This window comes from Dasypus novemcinctus, chromosome 5 (genome assembly GCF_030445035.2).
Source record: "Dasypus novemcinctus isolate mDasNov1 chromosome 5, mDasNov1.1.hap2, whole genome shotgun sequence".
Classification (NCBI taxonomy): Eukaryota; Metazoa; Chordata; class Mammalia; order Cingulata; family Dasypodidae; genus Dasypus; species Dasypus novemcinctus.
The window spans coordinates 118,606,797-118,626,629 of NC_080677.1; the positions used below are offsets into that span (position 1 = coordinate 118,606,797).

A 19,833-nucleotide genomic window follows, 5' to 3' on the forward strand; every position below is an offset into this window, starting at 1 on the left:
TTTCAGAAAGAGTGGTTCTCAGGGACTTCTGAATAGTGACAGTATCTAAGGTAGGGTAATGGATGTGGTGCCTGGAGAAGAGTGACGGTGAGGGAAATAAACAGTCTAAAGTGATAAGGCAAAGGATGTTGGGTAGTTGTTCACAAATGTTGAAGGATGACAGGGTGCTTAGAATGGAGAGGAAGACTGTGAGCCAGAAAAAGTATTGGATGAGTATGGAGGAAGGATGAAGTGAATAAGCAGGAGTTAACGGGAAGAGGATGAGGTGAGAGGGAAGAGTTAGAAACATAGGAGATTAAGTTCTGATATACCCTTCAAATTAGATTTTGAAGCTAGTCCTCAAACAAACTGATGGCCACTCTAGGGATACTTTTCTAGGATAGGCTCTTGAGCAAGTTATTCCAATGACATACACTAATATAACTGTTACAAATCATTCACTGTCTTTAATTTTCTAAATGAAATCTGTTATCCCCTGCACTCTTTCAAAGCCATATCCTTGCCACTGACCCTAACCACACATTCAGCACTCACTGCCTTTTATGGTAATTAGTTTTAGAGTAAAGGTATGACTATGAATAGTTGATATTTGGCATTGCTTCTAGCAAATGCCAGACTGAGTAGTACTACAGAAAGCAAATAATGGTAGATTTTCCAATCATAGGATAAAAAATTAAGACATTAAATAGTATTTTCTCAAGTAAACGTTTCTGAAAAACTTCGCACCTGCTATGACTAAGTAAATAAACAAGTAGAAAAAATAATTAAAAAGCTCCTTGCTTGGTATGAGTTTTTATGTATTTGAATGTGGATACTTTGACAGCAACAGGTTTGCTGTACATCATTGTATTTACATGGAGGTCCTAACCAAATGGCAGTTTTACCTTCATTTTCATCAAACTATGCTGCCATATAGGGGACGTTCCCTCTCCCTCTTTCTCTTCATCCAAAGCTGGGTTAACAAGAGGCGGGGGAGGGACTTTGAAGGCAGAGTGCCTACTGATAGGACAATACTGCTGATAGCCATTTACATTTGTAACTTTTGTGCCTCAGACTGGCCCTGGTCCCATCTTTGGGCCCAGAGGACGAAAGATGTGTCAGCAGCTTGCAGCACCTTCCCCCTCCAAGTACCCAGGCAAAAGATATGCCAACCAACTGGCTTCTCTATCACCCCACCCTGCCCCTCCCTGGCAGTGTGCTAAAGGCTGCTACTCCTTGGTCATCAAGCCTGGAGTTGTGAAGCTAGAAGGGGCTAAACATATCAGCTATAGCACATTGAGTAAATTCATGTCTTCACTTGCTTACCTTTTTGTAAATAGCCAGAAGAGCAAATGAAGGCAGCATAGAAAAATTATTTATTTCTTTTTATTAGATAGTCTCAAATTAAGCTTGAAGAACGAGGAAATACAGCTTAACTATTGAAATATTTATAAACAGTTGAGCTTAATTTAATCAACAAAATTTATCCAGCACTTATAGCATATGAAGTACCAAGGTAGGCTAGGCATTGGGCATGGATTCAGACTGCCCTCATGGAGCTTACACTCTAACATTGAAAGCAGACAATTTCAAGTTAGGTAAATGCTAAAAATGAACAAAGCAAGAAGCAAAGTACTGTAAAAAGTGTGGGTATGGGGGGCAAGGACCTGACCTACTGTACAAAAGCAGTCCTTAAGGATGTAAGTTAAACTAATCTAGGGGTGCTAGACGTTAACTAAGTCAGTGGTTCTCACCTGTGGCATTTTGGAAACTGATGAGGTTGTAGGTTGGGGGCTATTACTGGCATTGAATGGATGTATCTAAGGATAACAGATGTCCTGCAGTGCGTGAGATAGTCTCACACAAAGAATATTCTGTATCCTCTACGACTTTCTAATGTCCTGCTGGACATTCATGTACGACCTTATAGTTCATCCGAGAGGATACAATTCACTTTTTTCCTCTTCGACGATCGTAACTTGTTGTATTATCCTTATTTCAATTAAGGTAATTTTGCTCTTTCCCTTACCATATACAGAAAAGGTATATGGTCTGTTATCACTTCCCCTATACTGGTTTTCATTTCTAGTGTCACCACACCTCTAATCTTTCACTTCCCTATACTTCTTTACATGATAGCCTCTGCTCAACTCTTAAATCCAAACCTATTCATTATAAGTAGGAGTAAACAATTGTCTGTTTTATGATGTCTTATGGTGTAGCCATGCCTGAGCGTTTACATATTAAAATTCATAGTATTGAATTCCAAATTTCTATTTCTCCATTACAATGAAGGGGGAGGCATTAAGCTGAATTTTCAAAAGTTTTTGTTATCTATGAATCACCTCAGGACAGCAAAGGGAATGTTACAAAATACCTATTCTAAAAAGGGTGATAACTCTGATAGGGTTTGTGGTGCCACAGTGACTGCGAGGGGGGTGCTACTGGCATTTAATGTGTGAAAGCCAAGTATGCCAAACATTTTGCAATACATTGGACAGTTCCACACAGTAAAGAATTATTCTGCACCCTCTACGAATTTTGAATGTCTCACTAGACATTCTAGCTCGTCGGCAAGAATATATTTCTTCATTTTCTCTGTATCGACAATCTCTAAGTTTTCTTGCATATTACCTTTATTTCAAAAGGCTATTTCGTTCTTTCTCATCATATACATATAAGTTTTATCATATGCAAAAAAATTATTGTATCATAGTTTTTATTCTAAGGTCGACAGATATCACTTTTTCATGATTTCCCATACCTTGTACAAAATAGCTTGTAGTTTCTTATCTTCTAAGTTGAAGTTTATTCATTATAAGTAGGTGTAAGCATCTGACTACTTCATTTTGTTTTCTAATTTAGTCATGCTCAAGTTACATCCTTTTATTTCCCTTTTATATCAATATTAATTTTATTTAATTTTTTATATCCAAATTATGTGCAGGGAGAGTATGTTGCCTATAAACTGCATTTCTGGATTATAGAGAGGATATTACAAAGTATTTGTCATAAAAAAATAAAATGACAGAAGTGCTTGTTGAGAACTACTGAACTACAGAAAGAAAAGGGGTACTAAGGAACTGAAAGAAAGTAGTTTGTGTAGAAAAAAATAAATGATTGCAGGGTATAGAAGGGAGAGATTATATAGGGCCATGATAATGATTTTGAACTTTATCCCAAAGTCATGATCAGATTTTTGTTTTTTAAAAAAATTAATAAAATTTAAAATATATATATAACCATGCTTGCTGCTAAATAGAGAACAACTTATAAGGGGACAAAGAGTTACTTAAGAGATGAAACTGGCCTTGGGAACTGCTTAGCTATTTAGAGGGAGGGAGAGGAGGGAGTCAAGGATGACTCCTGGATTTCTGCTTGAGCAGATGGAAAGATGGATGGATGATACCATTTACTCATATACAGAATACTTAAGGAGGAACTGATTAGTTTGAGGGAGGCAAATTGAGAGTTCTATTTTGGAAATGTTGAATAAAAGATGCCTATGAAATATCCAACTAGAGATGTCTAATAAGCAGCTGGATAAATTGCACTTCTACGAGAATGAAGTTCAAGAAATGAAAACTCCAAAACAGAACTAACCATGGAGGGGGGGGGGGGGGAGAAGTAAATAAGAATAAACATCTGTGGCTTTTCTCCCAGAAAATAACACTACCCTAAAATAATATCTATACATTTGTTACTGGGGGGGGTTTTAATCAACAGAGTTGTGGAAATCTTCATGTGATCTAAAATCTGCCTAATAAAAAATCAACTCCAATGCTAGTGAATCATTTGTAGCCTCTGCTGGGAAGACCTATAACAGGAAATTCTGAGGAGAGGTGTGGAATGTTGAAAAGGGAAAACTGGAAGGAAAAACCCAATTCATAGTAAAGGAGGAAATATTGGTCCAGGTACCTCGACTAGTCTAAAAACTGATTGTACCATAATTCCATACAACCAGTGATATTTAGAAAAAGAAGTCCCTAGCAGGCACAATTCCTGTTTGAGGCGCTCTTCTCTTTCTTCTAATTCTGTGCTCATCAGGAAATAAATAAGGCCCCCTCCTTGGGGGCCATCCTTCTGTAGGGATGGCCTGGATCCCAGTTCCTAAATGAGCTCTATCTGCTGCTGCAGCGAATGACTACAGTAGCACTCAGATTTATCAGTCGTGCTTGTGTGAATCTAGTTATTACAGCTCAGTCTTCTGCTGAGCTCATTTATCTTAAAAAGTGACATCATTTCTCTAATCACCTGGGAATGTGGCAATCCCTCCAAAATACAGACATTTCATAAAAGCATGACCCAAAAAAGGCTCTCCTTTGTATTCATATTGATTAGACAGTAAATGTCTGCTTTACTGTTATTGTACAGAAAGCCCAAATGGGCAATTAACTGATTGATTTTTTCTGAGCCATGTTTGGTGGCTCTTGTTACACATCAGGGTTAACCTGATGGGAGTCTATTCCCTTAATAATCGTAGAGATAAATACATGTGCCCCAAATCAGTTTCATCACAGATATCAGGTACAGTTATATCTGTAATAGCATTTAAATTACCTTTACTTTTTTCTAGCATATCCCTAAGCATTTTTTCTCAGTCTTTCACAGTCTTCCATCCAAGGTTGCAATATCTTAAATCCTTATTTCAATAGGCATTTTTAGATCTTTCCCAATTTAATTTTCATTCAGTTTAACCAAAACAAACCATGACCTACAGTAAACTAAAGTAGTTGGGAGAAAAACATTGCTGCAAATACAGAAAATTTAGAAATCATTCTTTATCAGTTAAATCTGAGACCACAGTTTCCAAATTTTGCTACACATTGGAATCATCCGGGGATCTTTAAAAAAGTACCACTGTCTGGCCCTCAACCCCAGGAATAGTGATTTAATTGATGTGGTGTGCGATTTTGGGCATCAAGATTTTTTAAAGCTTTGCAGATGATTCAAATGTGCAATAAAGTTTAGGAATCACTGATCCAAGACATGAGATAACTAGGTGAGGAAATGTAAGTTTAGCTATTTATCTGGGGCAATTTGGTCCATGAGTGAACAGAATAGTTTCGGTGCCGATTATGACATTGTATTTATCATTTCTAACTAATCAAGCAGGTTTTGCCTATTTCAGTATATTCAATCACATATGCTGGGTAAATCTGATCTTTCTGAAAGATAACAAAAACGGAAGGATTTGCCATTTCATCCACACAGCTGTCATATAGTGTTCCCTGGTCATCAGCTTTGAGAGGAGGTCTTATGTACATCATATTTCCTTCAGTAAAATCTCCAACCAGGACTTGGGCTACAAACATAGCTGTGTTTTTGGCTTCATGCTCACAACTTTTGTGGGAACAGAGGGCATCTGTTCTGAAGTAATTTCCTAGAAATAATCAGAAAAAAAGAAAAGTTAAGAATTATTATTAAAGAGGTTATTTCGCTTAGAAGAATATTTACACATAATCAGATAGTGGGCCTCAACAATACCTTATTGATACTTGTAAACCTTCCTTTACACTTAAAACCATGTTTACTACACAAGCAAACTTGAATACAATATGTAACACCACTGAAATGACTGAGAAACGTGCTACAGTGTGGGCTCACATTGACAGCCACCAGGTGCAGCAGCTGAGCAGTGATATCACAGTGGCCAGATCCAGGCAATACTGCATGGGGAGTTCCATTATAACTAATGAACCAAAGTACTCCAACAAAGATAATTTCCTATGGTTAAAATAAACATTTTAAGAAATAAACTTCATTTACTACAGATGGGAAGGTCCTGAAAAATGTGGAGGGGAAAAGTATTGTTATGAGTAAGCAGTTGACCCTGATAGAACTTTTCAAAGATAATTGGTTCATTGTCCTCACTTAACAACCTTTGAAAATCACTGATATTTCCTTACCAGCAGCTCAACAAGGACTTCCAGACAAATTAAAATTTCCTATATTTCCTATATTTTTATCATTGCCATCATTAGACCTAGGCTCTTTTTTGCTGTTGTATATCCTCCTCTCAGGAAATAAACCTCTTAAAACAAAATATCTTCTTCGTCCCCTCTGCTAGTACCTTGGTCTATGCCACCCTCATTTCTGGCTTGAACTCTTGAAATTGCCTCCTAACTCCAACTGGACTCTCCACCTCCAGTGGAAACCACTTCCCCCCTCTCGTGACAGTACAGCCAGAATTACCATGCCACTCTTCTTTCCAAGCCATTGAGTGGTTTACTGTTGCCTTCAGGATAAAATTTTTATCCCCTCAGCATGACTTACAAGGTGTTTCAGGATTTGACCTCTTCTTTTGTCATTCCCACCACCCCAAACTACTGACAGTTCCTGAAATGTGCTGGGCTATAAACAGCCTCTCCTGGCCTTGTGACTCTCTCATCTTCATGAAACATTAGAGAAATAAATAAAAAATAAAATCTTAAAAAAAAGAGAGAGAAGGAAAGAATCACAACTTTTTTTTTTCTCTTCCCTCTGCCCTCCCCCCCCCCCCAGTTGTCTACTCTCTGTATCCATTCGCTGTGTGTTCTTCTGTGTCTGCACCTATCCTAATCAGCGGCACTGGGAATCTGTGTTTCTTTTTGTTGCATCGTCTTGTTGTGTCAGCTCTGTGTGCGCGGTGCCATATTTGGGCAGGCTGCTCTTTCTTTTGCACTGGGCGGCTCTCCTTATGGGGTGCACTCCTTGTGCGTGGGGCTCCCCTACGTGGGGGACACGCTTGCATGGCACGGTACTCCTTGTGTGCATCAGCACTGCGCATGGGCCAGCTCCACACGGGTCAAGGAGGCCCGGGGTTTGAACCGCGGACCCCCCAGGTGGTAGGGGGATGCCCTATCCACTGGGCCAAGTCTGCTTCCCTCACAGTCCGCTTTTGATGACCAAAATAGGATCTTGAAATCCATTGCAGTTAAGACTGAGTAAAACCACAGGAAGGAAGGGTAGGGACCTGGAAAAAAGGCTAAGAGTCAAAAAAGGTCAAGTGGACTCTGGCTCACTCATGCAAGGACCCTGGGCCCCATTGTCCCTGGGAATCAGCCCAAGGGGTATTAAGTTGCCAGAAGTCAGAGATGATAGGTGGAAGCCAGTGGCAGGAGAAAACACATGTCCCATTTCATTGTAGAGCACCAACATTTTAATTCTTTGTAGATTTTTAGTTCTGTCTAGATATTTATATCATCTCCCAAAATAATGGTTTTCTTTTTTTTTCAATCATTTAGCATTTGAGGTAGCTGGGTTGTAGAATCTTGGGAAGGTTTATTGATGTGATGCGCACAAATGCCTACTACGTCTTAAGTACGTTCTCACACCCTGTATTCCTCTGCCTAGCCTGTTGAATCCAAGATAAACACTCTGTTCCTCAGCTACTTACCCCCAGAATTGTGTTTTTTTCTCTCTACTTTCACCCTGCTTCTGCTTTTTATCCAAATCCTGAGTTGAACTTTTACAGCTTCCTCTGGCTCCTGAGTCAAGTGACTTTTACTTTATTGCTGCAATTCTTACTCTTGGTCCAGACTGATCAGCAGTTCTGGCCAAGCTTCTTACGAGTCTCTTACTAACAGGTCTTCCTCTCTTACCTTTCCCCTCCCATCAGATGGCTGAGTTCCACCTCCAATTTATCAAGGTACAGCCCAGAACCCTACTATTTTTCCAGGCATGTGCTTATCCTCCTGATACCCCTTAAATGTAGTCATAGGGAAACGGACTTTGGACCAGTGGTTAGGGCGTCCGTCTACCACATGGGAGGCCCACGGTTCAAGCCCCGGGCCCCCTTGACCCGTGTGGAGCTGGCCCGTGTGCAGTGCTGATGCGCGCAAGGAGTGCCCTGCTACACAGGGGTGTCCCCCGCGTAGGGGAGCCCCAAGCGCAAGGAGTGCACCCATAAGGAGAGCCGCCCAGCGCGAAGGAGGGAGCAGCCTGCTGAGGAATGGCGCCGCCCACACTTCCCGTGCCGCTGACGACAACAGAAGCGGACAAAGAAACAAGACACAGCAAAAAGACACAGAATATAGACAACTGGGGGAGGGGAGGGGAATTAAATAAATAAATAAATAAATCTTAAAAAAAAAAAAAATGTAGTCACAGACTAAATTATGCAGGTAACAGCCTACATGGCTGTTTCACACATTCAGTGGGGGCAGCGGTAGTGGTGAAGGGGATAAGCCGACTTTCTTCCAGCCCAAAGAGTAGTGGTGTCTTTGACATTTACCCCTTAGTATCTTTTTGGTTAACTCCCTGTCATTTTTAAGATTACGGGCCCAGTGCTTTATACCAGTCTATCTAGTGAGTATTAATAGCATCACAGGAGATGGGAATGGAAAGCTGACACTAAAAATAATTATAAGCAACAACAAAAACCCAAAACCACCTCCTAATTCTATATAGCAGGAGAGAAGTCAAGTAAAGGAATCACCCTCTGACCTTCACAAGGAGCGATACTGTGGGGAAAAGGGCAGAAGTCCTCAAGAAACACCGTGCCTGTCCTATGAGAAGTGTGGGCCACATCCTTGCCTCTTTCCTCCTTGCAGCACAAGGGGGTTTTCCTGATTATCACTAACTTTCCTCTCTGACCAAGCTAAATGAAAAACAACAGCAAGTGAGTAACACTGTCAAACCATCAAAACATGTAAGAGGGTTTTAGTGCCCTTCTGTTTATAACAGGGAAAAAACTGACTAAACAACCATGTATATCACAGTCAACACCAGCTATGGCCAGAAACTAGGAACACAAGCGTACTATATTTTATTTTCTAGAATATTTGTTTGGTTTCTGACATACTGAGAGACCCATGAGAAACTGATGGATTTAAATTTCACTCAAGATGATTACCTTGCTTTCTCCAAACATTTCTAGGTAAGTTTTAGTGATACATTTAAACTTAATAAACGTTTGGCAAGTTTCCCAGCTTAAAACCCTTCCTTAGCTTACAACGTCCTTAGGGTAAAGCCTAAACTCTTTTATTATGTGGCCCTATCTCGCACCACTATCTCTAACTCTCTACATAATGACTACTAGGCAGGTAAATCCTACAATACAGTTTTCCTTGGGAGCATGTCTTCAGCTGGGTAAGGTAACCTAAGGGCCTGTATTTCTCCTCTACAGTGGCCACACATTTGCAGTCATTTATTTAATTATGTGAAGTAAATGTTTGGGGCCATGTCTAACTTGTTGACTACTGTGCCCCCAACATCAAGCGCATAGAAGGCACACAAAAATATTTATTGACTGGCTGATCAACTGACTTACTCTTATATTACAGAGTGCCCTGGTTGAGACCAGACCTTAAGCTTTTGTTTGTTTTCATTTTTAAAATCTGGTCTTTATGGGAAATTTCAAACGTCCATCAAAGTAGCAAGAACCAAGTAGAGAGAATAATACAATTTGCCCATCCCTTGGCTTCAACCTTGTATAATCTAGTCCTTCACCATCACTAATTTGGAGAGGGAGAACTTGGAGTATTATAAAGCATTTCCCAGATATCATGTCATTTTATTGCTTTTGACATAAGCATGCATCTCTAACCAATAAGAACTTTTTGGTTGTTTTTTTTTAACATAACCTCCACATCATTATCACACAAAATGGAATTAATAATAGTGCTTTTTTTTTTCAAAGATTTATTTTATTTACCGCCCCCCCCAACCCTGGTTGTCTGTTCTCTGTGTCCATTCACTGTGTGATCTTCTGTGTCCAGTTGCATGCTTGTCACGCGGCACCGGGGAAACTGTCACTTTTTGTTGTGTTGTTGTGTCATCTTGCTGCATCAGCTCTCCATGTATGCGGCGCCACACCTGGGCAGGCTGCACTTTTTTCACACAGGGCGGCTCTCCTTGTGGGGCGCACACCTTGGCACGTGGGGCTCCGCTATGCAGGGGCATCTTTGCATGGCACGGCACTCTTTGCACACAGCAGCATTGCGCATGGGCCAGCTTACCACACGGGTCAGGAGGCCCTGGGGATCGAACCCTGGACCCTCCATATAGTAGACAGATGCTCTATCCGTTGAGCCATGTCTGATTCCCAATAATAGTGCTTTAATATTATCTACTAAGTCATCCAAATTCAAATTTCCCAGATTGTCTCAAAAATATCTTTTTATAAGTTGGTTTGTTCCCATCAGGATCCAAACAAGTTCCACACGTTACATTTGGGTGTTCTAGCTCTTAAATCCATTTTAGTAACAGTCCTTCCTTTTTTCATTTTGTCATTGATCTTGTTGGAGAAAGCAACAACCCTAAAAATTTTGAAACCCTTAATATAACTCTCTATAATAGGGCTATCAAATAAAAATTTCTGTGATGATGTAAATGATTTAGATCTGCACTATCTAATACCATAATCACTAGCCACTTAGAGATGAGGCTACTAAGTACTTGAAATGTAGCTAGTGCAAATGAGGAAATGAAGTTTTAATTTTATTGAATTTTAATTAATTTAAATCTAAATAACCACATATGGCTAGTGGCTACTGTACTTGGAGTGCACAGCTCTATTATATCAACTCCATGAGAGAAGGATACAAGAAAAAAATCTATCCCTAGAACCTAGAATAGTGCGTGGCATAAAGTAAAATTTCATGAGTGAATGTAATCAAAGTGTTAGGAGAGATGTTTTCTAAAAAACAATTGGCTTTTGCCTTTTCAGGTAGAGACTTCAGTTCACCAACTGGGTAAATAATTTCTTAAGGAATAAGGAAAAAATGACTAGGATGGATCCTTTATTTATACAAATGTAAAGCACCCAGAGTTCTTGGGGGAAAATCCTGAAGTCCCCATTAACTTGACTTTAGATCCAAAATGTTCTGGTTTGGTGTTAGGAATGGTTGACTCTCAGACTTCTTGCTTTTCTGGGATGTGTGTGAATTTAATCGTTGTCATATGAATTGAGTTCACTTTTAACTGTAATAAAGTATTGTTCCCTAAAGATGAGCAGTTCTTTGTTTTCTGCCCTTTGTTTTCAGAGTTGCATGTAGGAGTTTAGGAGCAAAGAGGAAAAGCTGAAAAGACTTTGCAAGTGGGCAGACCTGTGGTGCTTCAGGCCCCAGGCGACATGACGTAGCAAGAGATGCGAAGAGGGGTCTTCTCCCCATCTTTGATTAGAACCCATTTGTGGCAACAGGAAGCTACTTCTAGTGGCTTCACAGGTGGACACAGCCAGGAAGAGCTATAGTCAGAATGGGGGTGATCGTAGACATTGTCATCAACAGATAGTTTGAAAGCATATATGAGACTCTTTGGGCACACTCAGAAAAAAAATGGAAGGCAGGAGCAGGGCTAAGGTCCAGCAGTTAAGCTGGAACTTAATTATAGCAAGTGAGTCGAACTGCTATAATTCTGGCTTTTAAGGTTAATAGGAGCTTATTTTCTCCTCAAGACTGCAAGAGCCTGGACATGCTAGTTAAATACACAAAGTAATTACATATACCTCTTAAGAGAAGTAAATACAGAGCCTGATGACTCTACTAATTAGGCTTATTTATTCCAGCACAAACCTTTTCCATATTTGGTTTCACAAGGTCCATGATATGTCCAGTCAAAATTATTTGCACAGATATACTCCAGGTGGGCACGGTCTGTTGCATAAAATAAGATTTTTTCATTGCTCGTCTTCATCTTCGATTTTTTCCTAATATAGGAAATGTAAGACTTAACACTGAGAACATCTCTCTCCCACTCTGGTTATTAGCACTAATCACAACTAAAATCCAGTCATAAAGTTGTATTCTACCATATTTCAGAATATAGCTACAAACACCAAAGCAGCAGCTCTAACAAATAAATTTATTACAATTTCAAACATGAAACTGTTGTTTTAAAATTGTAAAGCTGAAGGAGAAGCCTAAGTTTACACATTAAAAAAAACTAACTAGAGCTTGAAGAAACTGTTGAATACTCAAATAAACCAGTGAATATAAATCTAAAGGAACAGATCTTAACTAGTTCTTTCTAATTTGATGTAAGAAAACCAGATAATATGGCCACCAACCTCTCAAAAGTACGCAAGAGCTCTGGATTCTGGATTTTCTTTATCTTTTCAATCTTAAAGTTTTTCATGGAAGCTTTAAAATGTGCACTTATTTTAGCATATTCTGTCGTTCGGTCATTGATTTCTAACAACTAAAAAACAAAAATGAAAATTGAATGTGAAATGGGAAACATGTATGGTATGTCCACATATGTGGCCCCCTCTGCCATGGAGTATCACTGCCAGGCCTGTGATAGCAGGTGGGATAAGCTGGCTTAGGGCTTCCACTCTGGCTGTTCATTCCAGTAATGAACTAGATAGGGACTGGACTGGACAAGGTTGACTCAGATTGGCTTAAGGCTAACAAAGCATTTTGCCTCAAAGCAAAGGGAGCCTCCCAACCCATCCCCAGTCTGTGGCAAATTTCTTACCTAATACTCCAAAACCAATATAGGGGCAAAGGAATAGAAGATGCCATAGAGCCCAGGCAGAACTGCCTGTACCCAAGACTGGAGCATGATGTGGAAACTAAATGATCTAGGAATATTCTTTTTCATAAGACAAACATTTTATACTCAAGGAATAATCTTGCCCCAATTATGCCAGGTGAGGCACATTTTATTTCACTCCCACAGAAACCTGCTTTGTAACTCTAACAAATGGACAAGTCACTTTTACTCTCTCCAGTTTTTCTCTTCCTTAAAATAGAGATACTAATATCTATCTCACAGTGATGCTGTCAGCATCTGCCCAAATGAGATCATATGTGAACTCTGTAAACAATGAAGTACCACTTACAGGTTAACTGTTTTCTGGTCAAAGAGAGTACCCATGTGATCAACATTTAAATTTCTGCCTCTGAATCTTGATCCAACAGTTAGGCAGAAACACCTAATTCATTCAAACAAATACACACTCTTACAAGGTACTTTTCCCCACCAAACAAGTAAAAACAAAGTACCTCATATCCACTTATGGACGGGCGGTCAAAGTCCCACTGAGGAGGAAATGTCGAGGTTAAAGACTTTCGCTGGGTCTGCGCTGGCTTACTGCTACAAATAAGAAAGAGTAAGAACTCACTTGGTTCCCTGTGCCATGTGCCCAAGTCACTTTCTATTGTTAATTTCAAGCCCCTAAGTCAAGGTTTCCTAGAGAAATACAAGATGTTTCTTTCTGTATTTTTCCTTGGAAACCACATCCTTGCATACTGCTGGTATGGATGTATCAGTAATTATGCTTAAAAAAGTGCAATACTTTGGATGGATTGTATGGTGTGTGAATAAAACTTCTTTAATAAAATGAGTGCAATAGCTATTCATAAATTTAGTGACATGAATGTTCTTTTCCCATTGATTTGAAATGTAAAAGCATTGATTCTTTATATATTTCTGCTCTACCTTCAAAGATCCCAATGTGTTATCGTTAAGCAAGTATGTCTTCCAGTTTCATTGTCAAATAATAAACATTTAAGAGTATTAGAGGGAAGCAGTTTGGCTCAACTGATAGAGCGTCCACCTACCACATGGGGGGTCCAGGGTTCAAACCCAGGGCCTCCTGACCCATGTGGTGAACTGGCCCACACACAGTGTTAATGCGCTCGAGGAGTGCTGTGCCATGCAACGGTGTCCCCCACATAAGGGAGCCCCACGTGCAAGGAGTGCGCCCCACAAGGAAAGCTGCCCTATGTGAAAAAAGCACAGCCTGCCCAGGAGTGGCACTGCACACACGGAGAGCTGACGCAACAAGATGACTCAACATCCCCAGTGCCCACTGACAAGAATGCAAGTGGACACAGAAGAACACACAGCGAATGGACACAGGGAGCAGACAAGGGGGGGGGCGGAGGGAAGAAAAATAAATAAAAAATCTTTAAAAAAAAAAAAAAGTATTAGGGACACAGCAGAAAGAATCAAATACTATCTTCCCTTGATTTTCCTGTATTAACTGTATTTCAGGTTAACTATGAAAGGGGAAAAATCTACTTTATAGGCAAATAACAGCTAATGAATGCAGAAGAATTGCTAGAAGTAATAACAGATTTCTATTATTCTAATGAAATAAAGGATCTTAATAATAATCATTGTCCATGGCTGCTAAAATCACTAAGTGAAAGATGAGGAATATTATAATGAAGGGATCAGGCTGAAATGACTTGAACCCACTCTTCAATCTTAACATCTCTAGATATAGGACAACCAGATATTATATACCTCCTAATAAGATGTGATAGAGTGAAATGGATGTGGCTCAACCACAGAGACCAGGAACTGAGGTGGCGCAATTAACAGGGAACCTTTCTCCACATCAGGGGTCCCCAGGATCAAATCCCTGTGAATACTAGAGGATAAAATGAGAAAGACAAAAAAGAGAAGTAGATACAGAAGATCACCCAGCAAATGGACACAGAGAGTAAAAACATCAGGACAGGAGCAGGGGCAGGGGTGGGGCCGGTAAAGGGGGAAAAATAAAATAAATCTTAAAAAAAAAAAAGGTGATAGTGGAGATAAGATGTAAAAAGAATGGCAAAGTATGTTGGACAGTCATAGTGAGATGATGAGCTGGTGGGTACATGGATTATAAATTCACTCTACTTTTGTTTATGTCTGAAATTTCCCATAAGACAAAAATAAAATTTAAAAAGACTTGAAGGGCTTGAAGGGGAAAACTCTTTAAAGACCTTCTTATAAAATAAGGATTCTTTTTGTAATGAGAAAGTTTGCTCCCAATTTATCTGTATTTTAAGTTCAGATTTCTATATAGGTAGGGTATTGGTATTGGATTTACATAGGTCAGAGCAGATTGAATTACTAAATTTTAAATGCCATGAACAGTGAAGTGCTATAGTTGATTTTTCTGAGTATTCTGAATATAATTCTATATAAAAGCAAGTGTGTCTGCTCTGGGCTGGTGACAGCAAAATTACAGCTGCTTCCCTACCTCATCCAACACTAACACATTTTGCTCAATTCATTTTATTCATTCACTGACTAACCATCTATATGCCATGCATTACGCAAACTATTTTAAGAGCTCTGAGGGGCTGATAATTGTGGAATGGGAGAGTGGTTCTAGGAGAGATATTTACACAAATAACTAAACTACGAGATAAAGTGGAGTAATACTATAAGGAAGCTATTAGGTGTTACTGGAGGACAAATGGGGAAAATCACAAGTAATGTTATTGGAAAAGTCACATTTAGCTGAGCCATAAAGATACTTAGATCCATGTGAGAGATGGGGAAGAATGCCCCTGAAGATGAGAAAAGCAAATACAAAAGCATGAGGCAACTGGGACATATGTTGAGGCAGACAATGTGCTGACTACATCAGATATCTGGAAATGCCACAAACAAAATTTCTTCCCTTGGAAATACATGTGCACAGAAAAAGTCATCCTGCTTGGAGTCTAAGAAGCTTACACTCTTAACAGTATAAGCAACAAAATATGGTCTCTGAGACCAAGAAGGAGTATCTCAATTGTTAAAAAGAATTACAGGTCTTATTTTTTAAATGCAGTTTGGTTGCTTTTAGGAAATACAGTTTAAACATTTTGTCAAGACATGCTGCCAGCATCATTTTAAATAAGAAGCAGCTACAGGCAGGAGGCAAGAGAACAGTGGGATAAGGACCAGCAGGGTTCACCTCTCTTCTAAAAACAGCAAGAGGAAAGGCAGCATCTATCTAATGCAACTGTTTTGGGGATCTATAGACCAGGGGTGTGGCTTGCATCATTTAGGAGGGAGTGGGACAGGGAGATGGAGAAACTGAAGCAAAAACTGTGAGTGAATTACCCCCATGGCAGGGATCATTGCCCATCCCCCACCCTCAAGGCAAATAGCCTCTGTACAGCCAGGGCTGACTGTTGCCAACTGAGAGCAGAGCAGTTGTCTTTCTCCCTAGGATGATGGAGAATGCAACAGCTCAGCATGGCTTCTGAGCAGGGAGTTTGGACTGCAGGGCCAGGCTTTAAATCCTGACTCTAGCCCACCCAGAAAAGTTCCCATTGTCTCAATACCATCTGGTGGAGGTTTGAATAGTTACTCTCACCTAGGGCTGTGAGGAAAAGTTAGCCAAAGAATGCCATCTGCTGGCAGGCCAAGAAAGGACACCCCTGGGAAGATGAAGAGATTTAAAAAAAAAAAAAAAAGATGCTTTATGGTATTTTTCTCATCCCTATCCCCAGAGCCCTTTGGACCTAATCTGCTTCATTAGTGGATCCCTGGGCCTGTTTTGATCATTTAAACCTGAGAAATTATAATGATAATAAGTTGAACCAAGAATTAATGAAGAGCCACAACCAAAAACCAATAAACAATACAACCCTAGGAAAGAGGAAGAAACTGACCATCAGAGTAAACTCACCAACATAATCATATGCCTGGACATGAGCAAGAAATTACAAGTCATACTTAGAAACAGGAAGAGATGGCTCAGTTAAAGGAACAAATTAAAACTTCAGATGAGACACAAGATTTGAAATAACTAATCAATGTTCAGACATATCTCCCAAATCAATTTAAGGAGATGAAGGAAAATACGGCTAAAGAGATACTGGGGGGAAGCGGACTTGGCCCAGTGGCTAGGGCATCCATCTACCACATCCGCGTCCACGGTTCAAACCCCGGGCCTCCTTGACCCGTGTGAAACTGGCCCATGCACAGTGCTGATGCGCACAAGGAGTGCCGTACCATGCAGGGGTGTCCCCCGCGTAGGGGAGCCCCACGTGCAAGGAGTGCTCCCTATAAGGAGAGCCGCCCAGCACGAAAGAAAGTGCAGCTTGCGTAGGAATGGTGCCGCCCACACAGAGTTGACGCAGCAAGATGATGCAACAAAAGGAGACACAGATTCCCATGCGGCTGACAACAGAAGCCAACAAAGAAGATGCAGCAAATAGACACAGAGTACAGACAACCAGGGTGGGGAAGTGAGGGGAAAGGGAGAGAAATAAATAAATAAATCTTAAAAAAAAAAAAAAGATAATGGGTATTAAGACACTGGGTGAGCATAAAGAATTTGAAAGTGTGCAAAGGAAAATAACAGAACTTATGAGAATGAAAGATACAACGGATAAGAGTAAAAATACAAAAGGGGCATGCAACAGTAGATTTGAACTAGCAGAAGAAAGGATCAGCATTTTAGAAGACCACATCTGAAAATGAAAAGACAGAAGAACAGAAAGAGGGAAAAATGGAAAAAATTGAGCAGGATCTCAGGGAATTGAATGACAGCACAAAGTAGATAAACATGTGTCATGGGTGTCCAAGAAGGAGAAGAAAAGGGGGAAAGGTAGAAAGAATTTCTAAGGAAATAATGGCTGAAAATTTCCCAACTCATGGTATGGCTAAGAGTCTTCCAAAAAGAGGAGGTCATCAGAGGGGTCGTGCTTACACACACATCAGCAGGACCCCAGAAAAAGCCAAAATAGATACAACCCTAGGTACTGGTTTTCCTGAAGGCTATGGAGATCCACAAGGTATATAATCATGCCAGATGGATTTGGAGCTCTGTGCCATGTCAAAGGGCCCTACTTTGGAATTTGTGCTCCTGAGTGTGACGGAGCTGGACTCAGATGTGAGTTTTCTACACATGCCTCTTCTGTCACTTTTACTGAACCTGAAGTTGGTGCTAGGGATGGTCCATGCTCAGGAGACTTGAATCTCTGGACTGCCCATGTGCCATCTGGGCCCTGAGCCTCAGCAGAGTGGCAACTCCTACTCTCTGGTTCATTGGTCTTACCCAGGTCAGCTAACAGGGAGGTGAAGATGGTCAACCACCACACCAGGGAATCAAGAATGCCTACAACTGTAAGCAGAGGAATTGCATCCATCATCCATGTGGAATCTAAGCCCCCTCTAGATCTAGAGGTGGAGGGGACATCACCATTCCAGGGTCCACAGAATGGAGGAATAAAATATGGACTAGAGTGGACTTACTGATATTCCACTATAAAACTATTGTGATGAGTAATAGAAGAAATCTTAGCATCAAGGTGGAGAAAGTGGCCACAGTAGTTGCTGAGGGCAGGGAGAGGGAAGAAGAGATGTGATGTGGGGACATTTTTTGGATTTTGAGTTGCCTTAATGATACTGCGAGGTCAGATGCTGGACTTTATATATCCTGCCATAACCCACTGAATGTACTGGGGGAGAGTGTGAACTACAGGGGAAACAGTTACCTGTGTAGTGCAGCAGTGCCCTCAAATGTGTTCCTGAGTGTGATGAGGGTGCCGCAATGATGAGGGAGGTTGTTGGTGTGGGAGGAGCGGGGTGGGGGGGTGGGGGTATACAGGTACCTCATATTTTTTTAGTGTAACATTTTTTGGGGAATGTATATTTCTTTAAAAAAATACAATTTACAAAAATGATGTGGTGTGGGGAGTGGGTTATATGGGAACCTCTTATGGTTTTTTTAATTTTTTTTAATGTAACATTCCTTGTGATGTATTAATTTTTTTTAATTAAAAAAGAAAGAAGGGCAATGGAAATCAACGACAAAGATACAATTAGCAAATTCCACACGTGGGCATACTTGTAGATAATTGTAGATTTCTTTAACAAAAATAAAGAGAAAAGAGAGAGAAAAAAAATTTTTTCCCAGCTCTTTTATGAAAGACACAAATAGCCATATCCAAGAAGTACAACATACCCCCAACAGAATAAATCCAAATAGACCTATACTATATTATATTACTATACTAGGAATAGTAATTTGAGACATATACTATTCAGAATGTCAAATGCCAAAGATAAAGAAAGAATTCTGAAATCAAGAAGAGAAAAGTGATCCATCACATACAAGGGACGTCCAATAAGACTTAGTGCAGATTTCTCATCAGAAACCACAGAGATGAGAAGGCAGTTGTGTGATATATTTAAAGTACTGAAAGAGAAAAACTTCCAACTAAGAATTCTTTATCCGGAAAAACTGTCCTTTAAAAATGAGAATGAATTTAAAATACTCACAAATAAACAGAAACTTAGGGAGTTCATCATTAAGAGACTGGCTCTATAAGAAATGCTAAAGGGAATTCTGCAGCCTAAAAGGAAAAGACAGGACAGAGAGGCTTGAAGGAGAAATGTTGAAATGATGATTACCAGTAAGGGTAACTGAAAGGGTAAAAAGGTGGACAAAGTAAGATATGACATATGAAAGCCAAAGGATAAAATGGTTGAAGTAAGTAATGTCATTACAGTAATAACATTGAATGTTAATGGATTAAACTCCCCAATCAAATGACACACATGACAGAATGGATAAAAAATATAAGCCATCTATATCCTGTCTCCAAGAGACTCACCTTGGACCCAAGGGACACAAAAGGCTGAAAGTGATAATTATTATCAATTCTAATCTTAAATATTGTTCACTGAATATTTTTGTGCTTCAAAGGACTTTGTCAAGAAGGTGAAAAGGCAGCCTACTCAATGGGAGAAATATTTGGAAATCATCTATCTGATAAGGGTTTAATATCCAGAATACATAAAGAAATCCTAAAACTCAACAATAAAAAGACAAATGACACAGTTAAGAAATGGGCAAAGACTTGAATAGACATTTTTCTGAAGAAATACAAATGGCTAAAAAGTATATGAAAATATGCTCAACATCTTTTTCTGTTAGGGGAATGCAAATCAAAACCACGATGAGATATCATTTAATACCTACTAAACTGATAACTATTTTTTAAAAAACAACAACATAAAACTACAAGTGCTAGAGAGGTAGTGGAGAAATAGGAACACTTATTCACTGTGGCTGGTGGGAATGTAAAATAGTACAGTCAAGTGGAAGACAGTTTGGTGGTTCCTCAGGAAGCTAAGTATAGAACTGCCATATGATCCAGCTGTCCCGCTTCCAGGTATATACTCAGAAGAAATGAAAGC

The 19,833-nt window shown here is 39.8% G+C and overlaps 1 protein-coding gene across 8 annotated transcripts in view; it reads right to left on the reverse strand.

Annotated features, from left to right (window-relative positions):
• Positions 1 to 1,350: 1,350 nt before the first annotated feature.
• Positions 1,351 to 19,833, reverse strand: part of ZC3HAV1 (zinc finger CCCH-type containing, antiviral 1) — an 84,254-nt gene continuing 65,771 nt past the window's right edge. For 4 of the 8 annotated variants that reach the window (XM_004462133.5, XM_004462132.5, XM_004462135.4 and 1 more), the window contains exons 10-13: positions 12,912 to 13,002; positions 11,972 to 12,102; positions 11,478 to 11,611; positions 1,351 to 5,362 (exon numbers count right to left, since the gene is read on the reverse strand). In XM_004462133.5, the coding sequence (XP_004462190.1) occupies positions 5,079 to 5,362; positions 11,478 to 11,611; positions 11,972 to 12,102; positions 12,912 to 13,002 (640 nt within the window). In that variant the 3' untranslated portion in view covers positions 1,351 to 5,078. The remainder of the gene's footprint in view (positions 5,363 to 11,477; positions 11,612 to 11,971; positions 12,103 to 12,911; positions 13,003 to 19,833) is intronic. The other 4 variants (XM_058297443.2, XM_058297442.2, XM_012526618.4 and 1 more) reach the window with 2 other exon arrangements.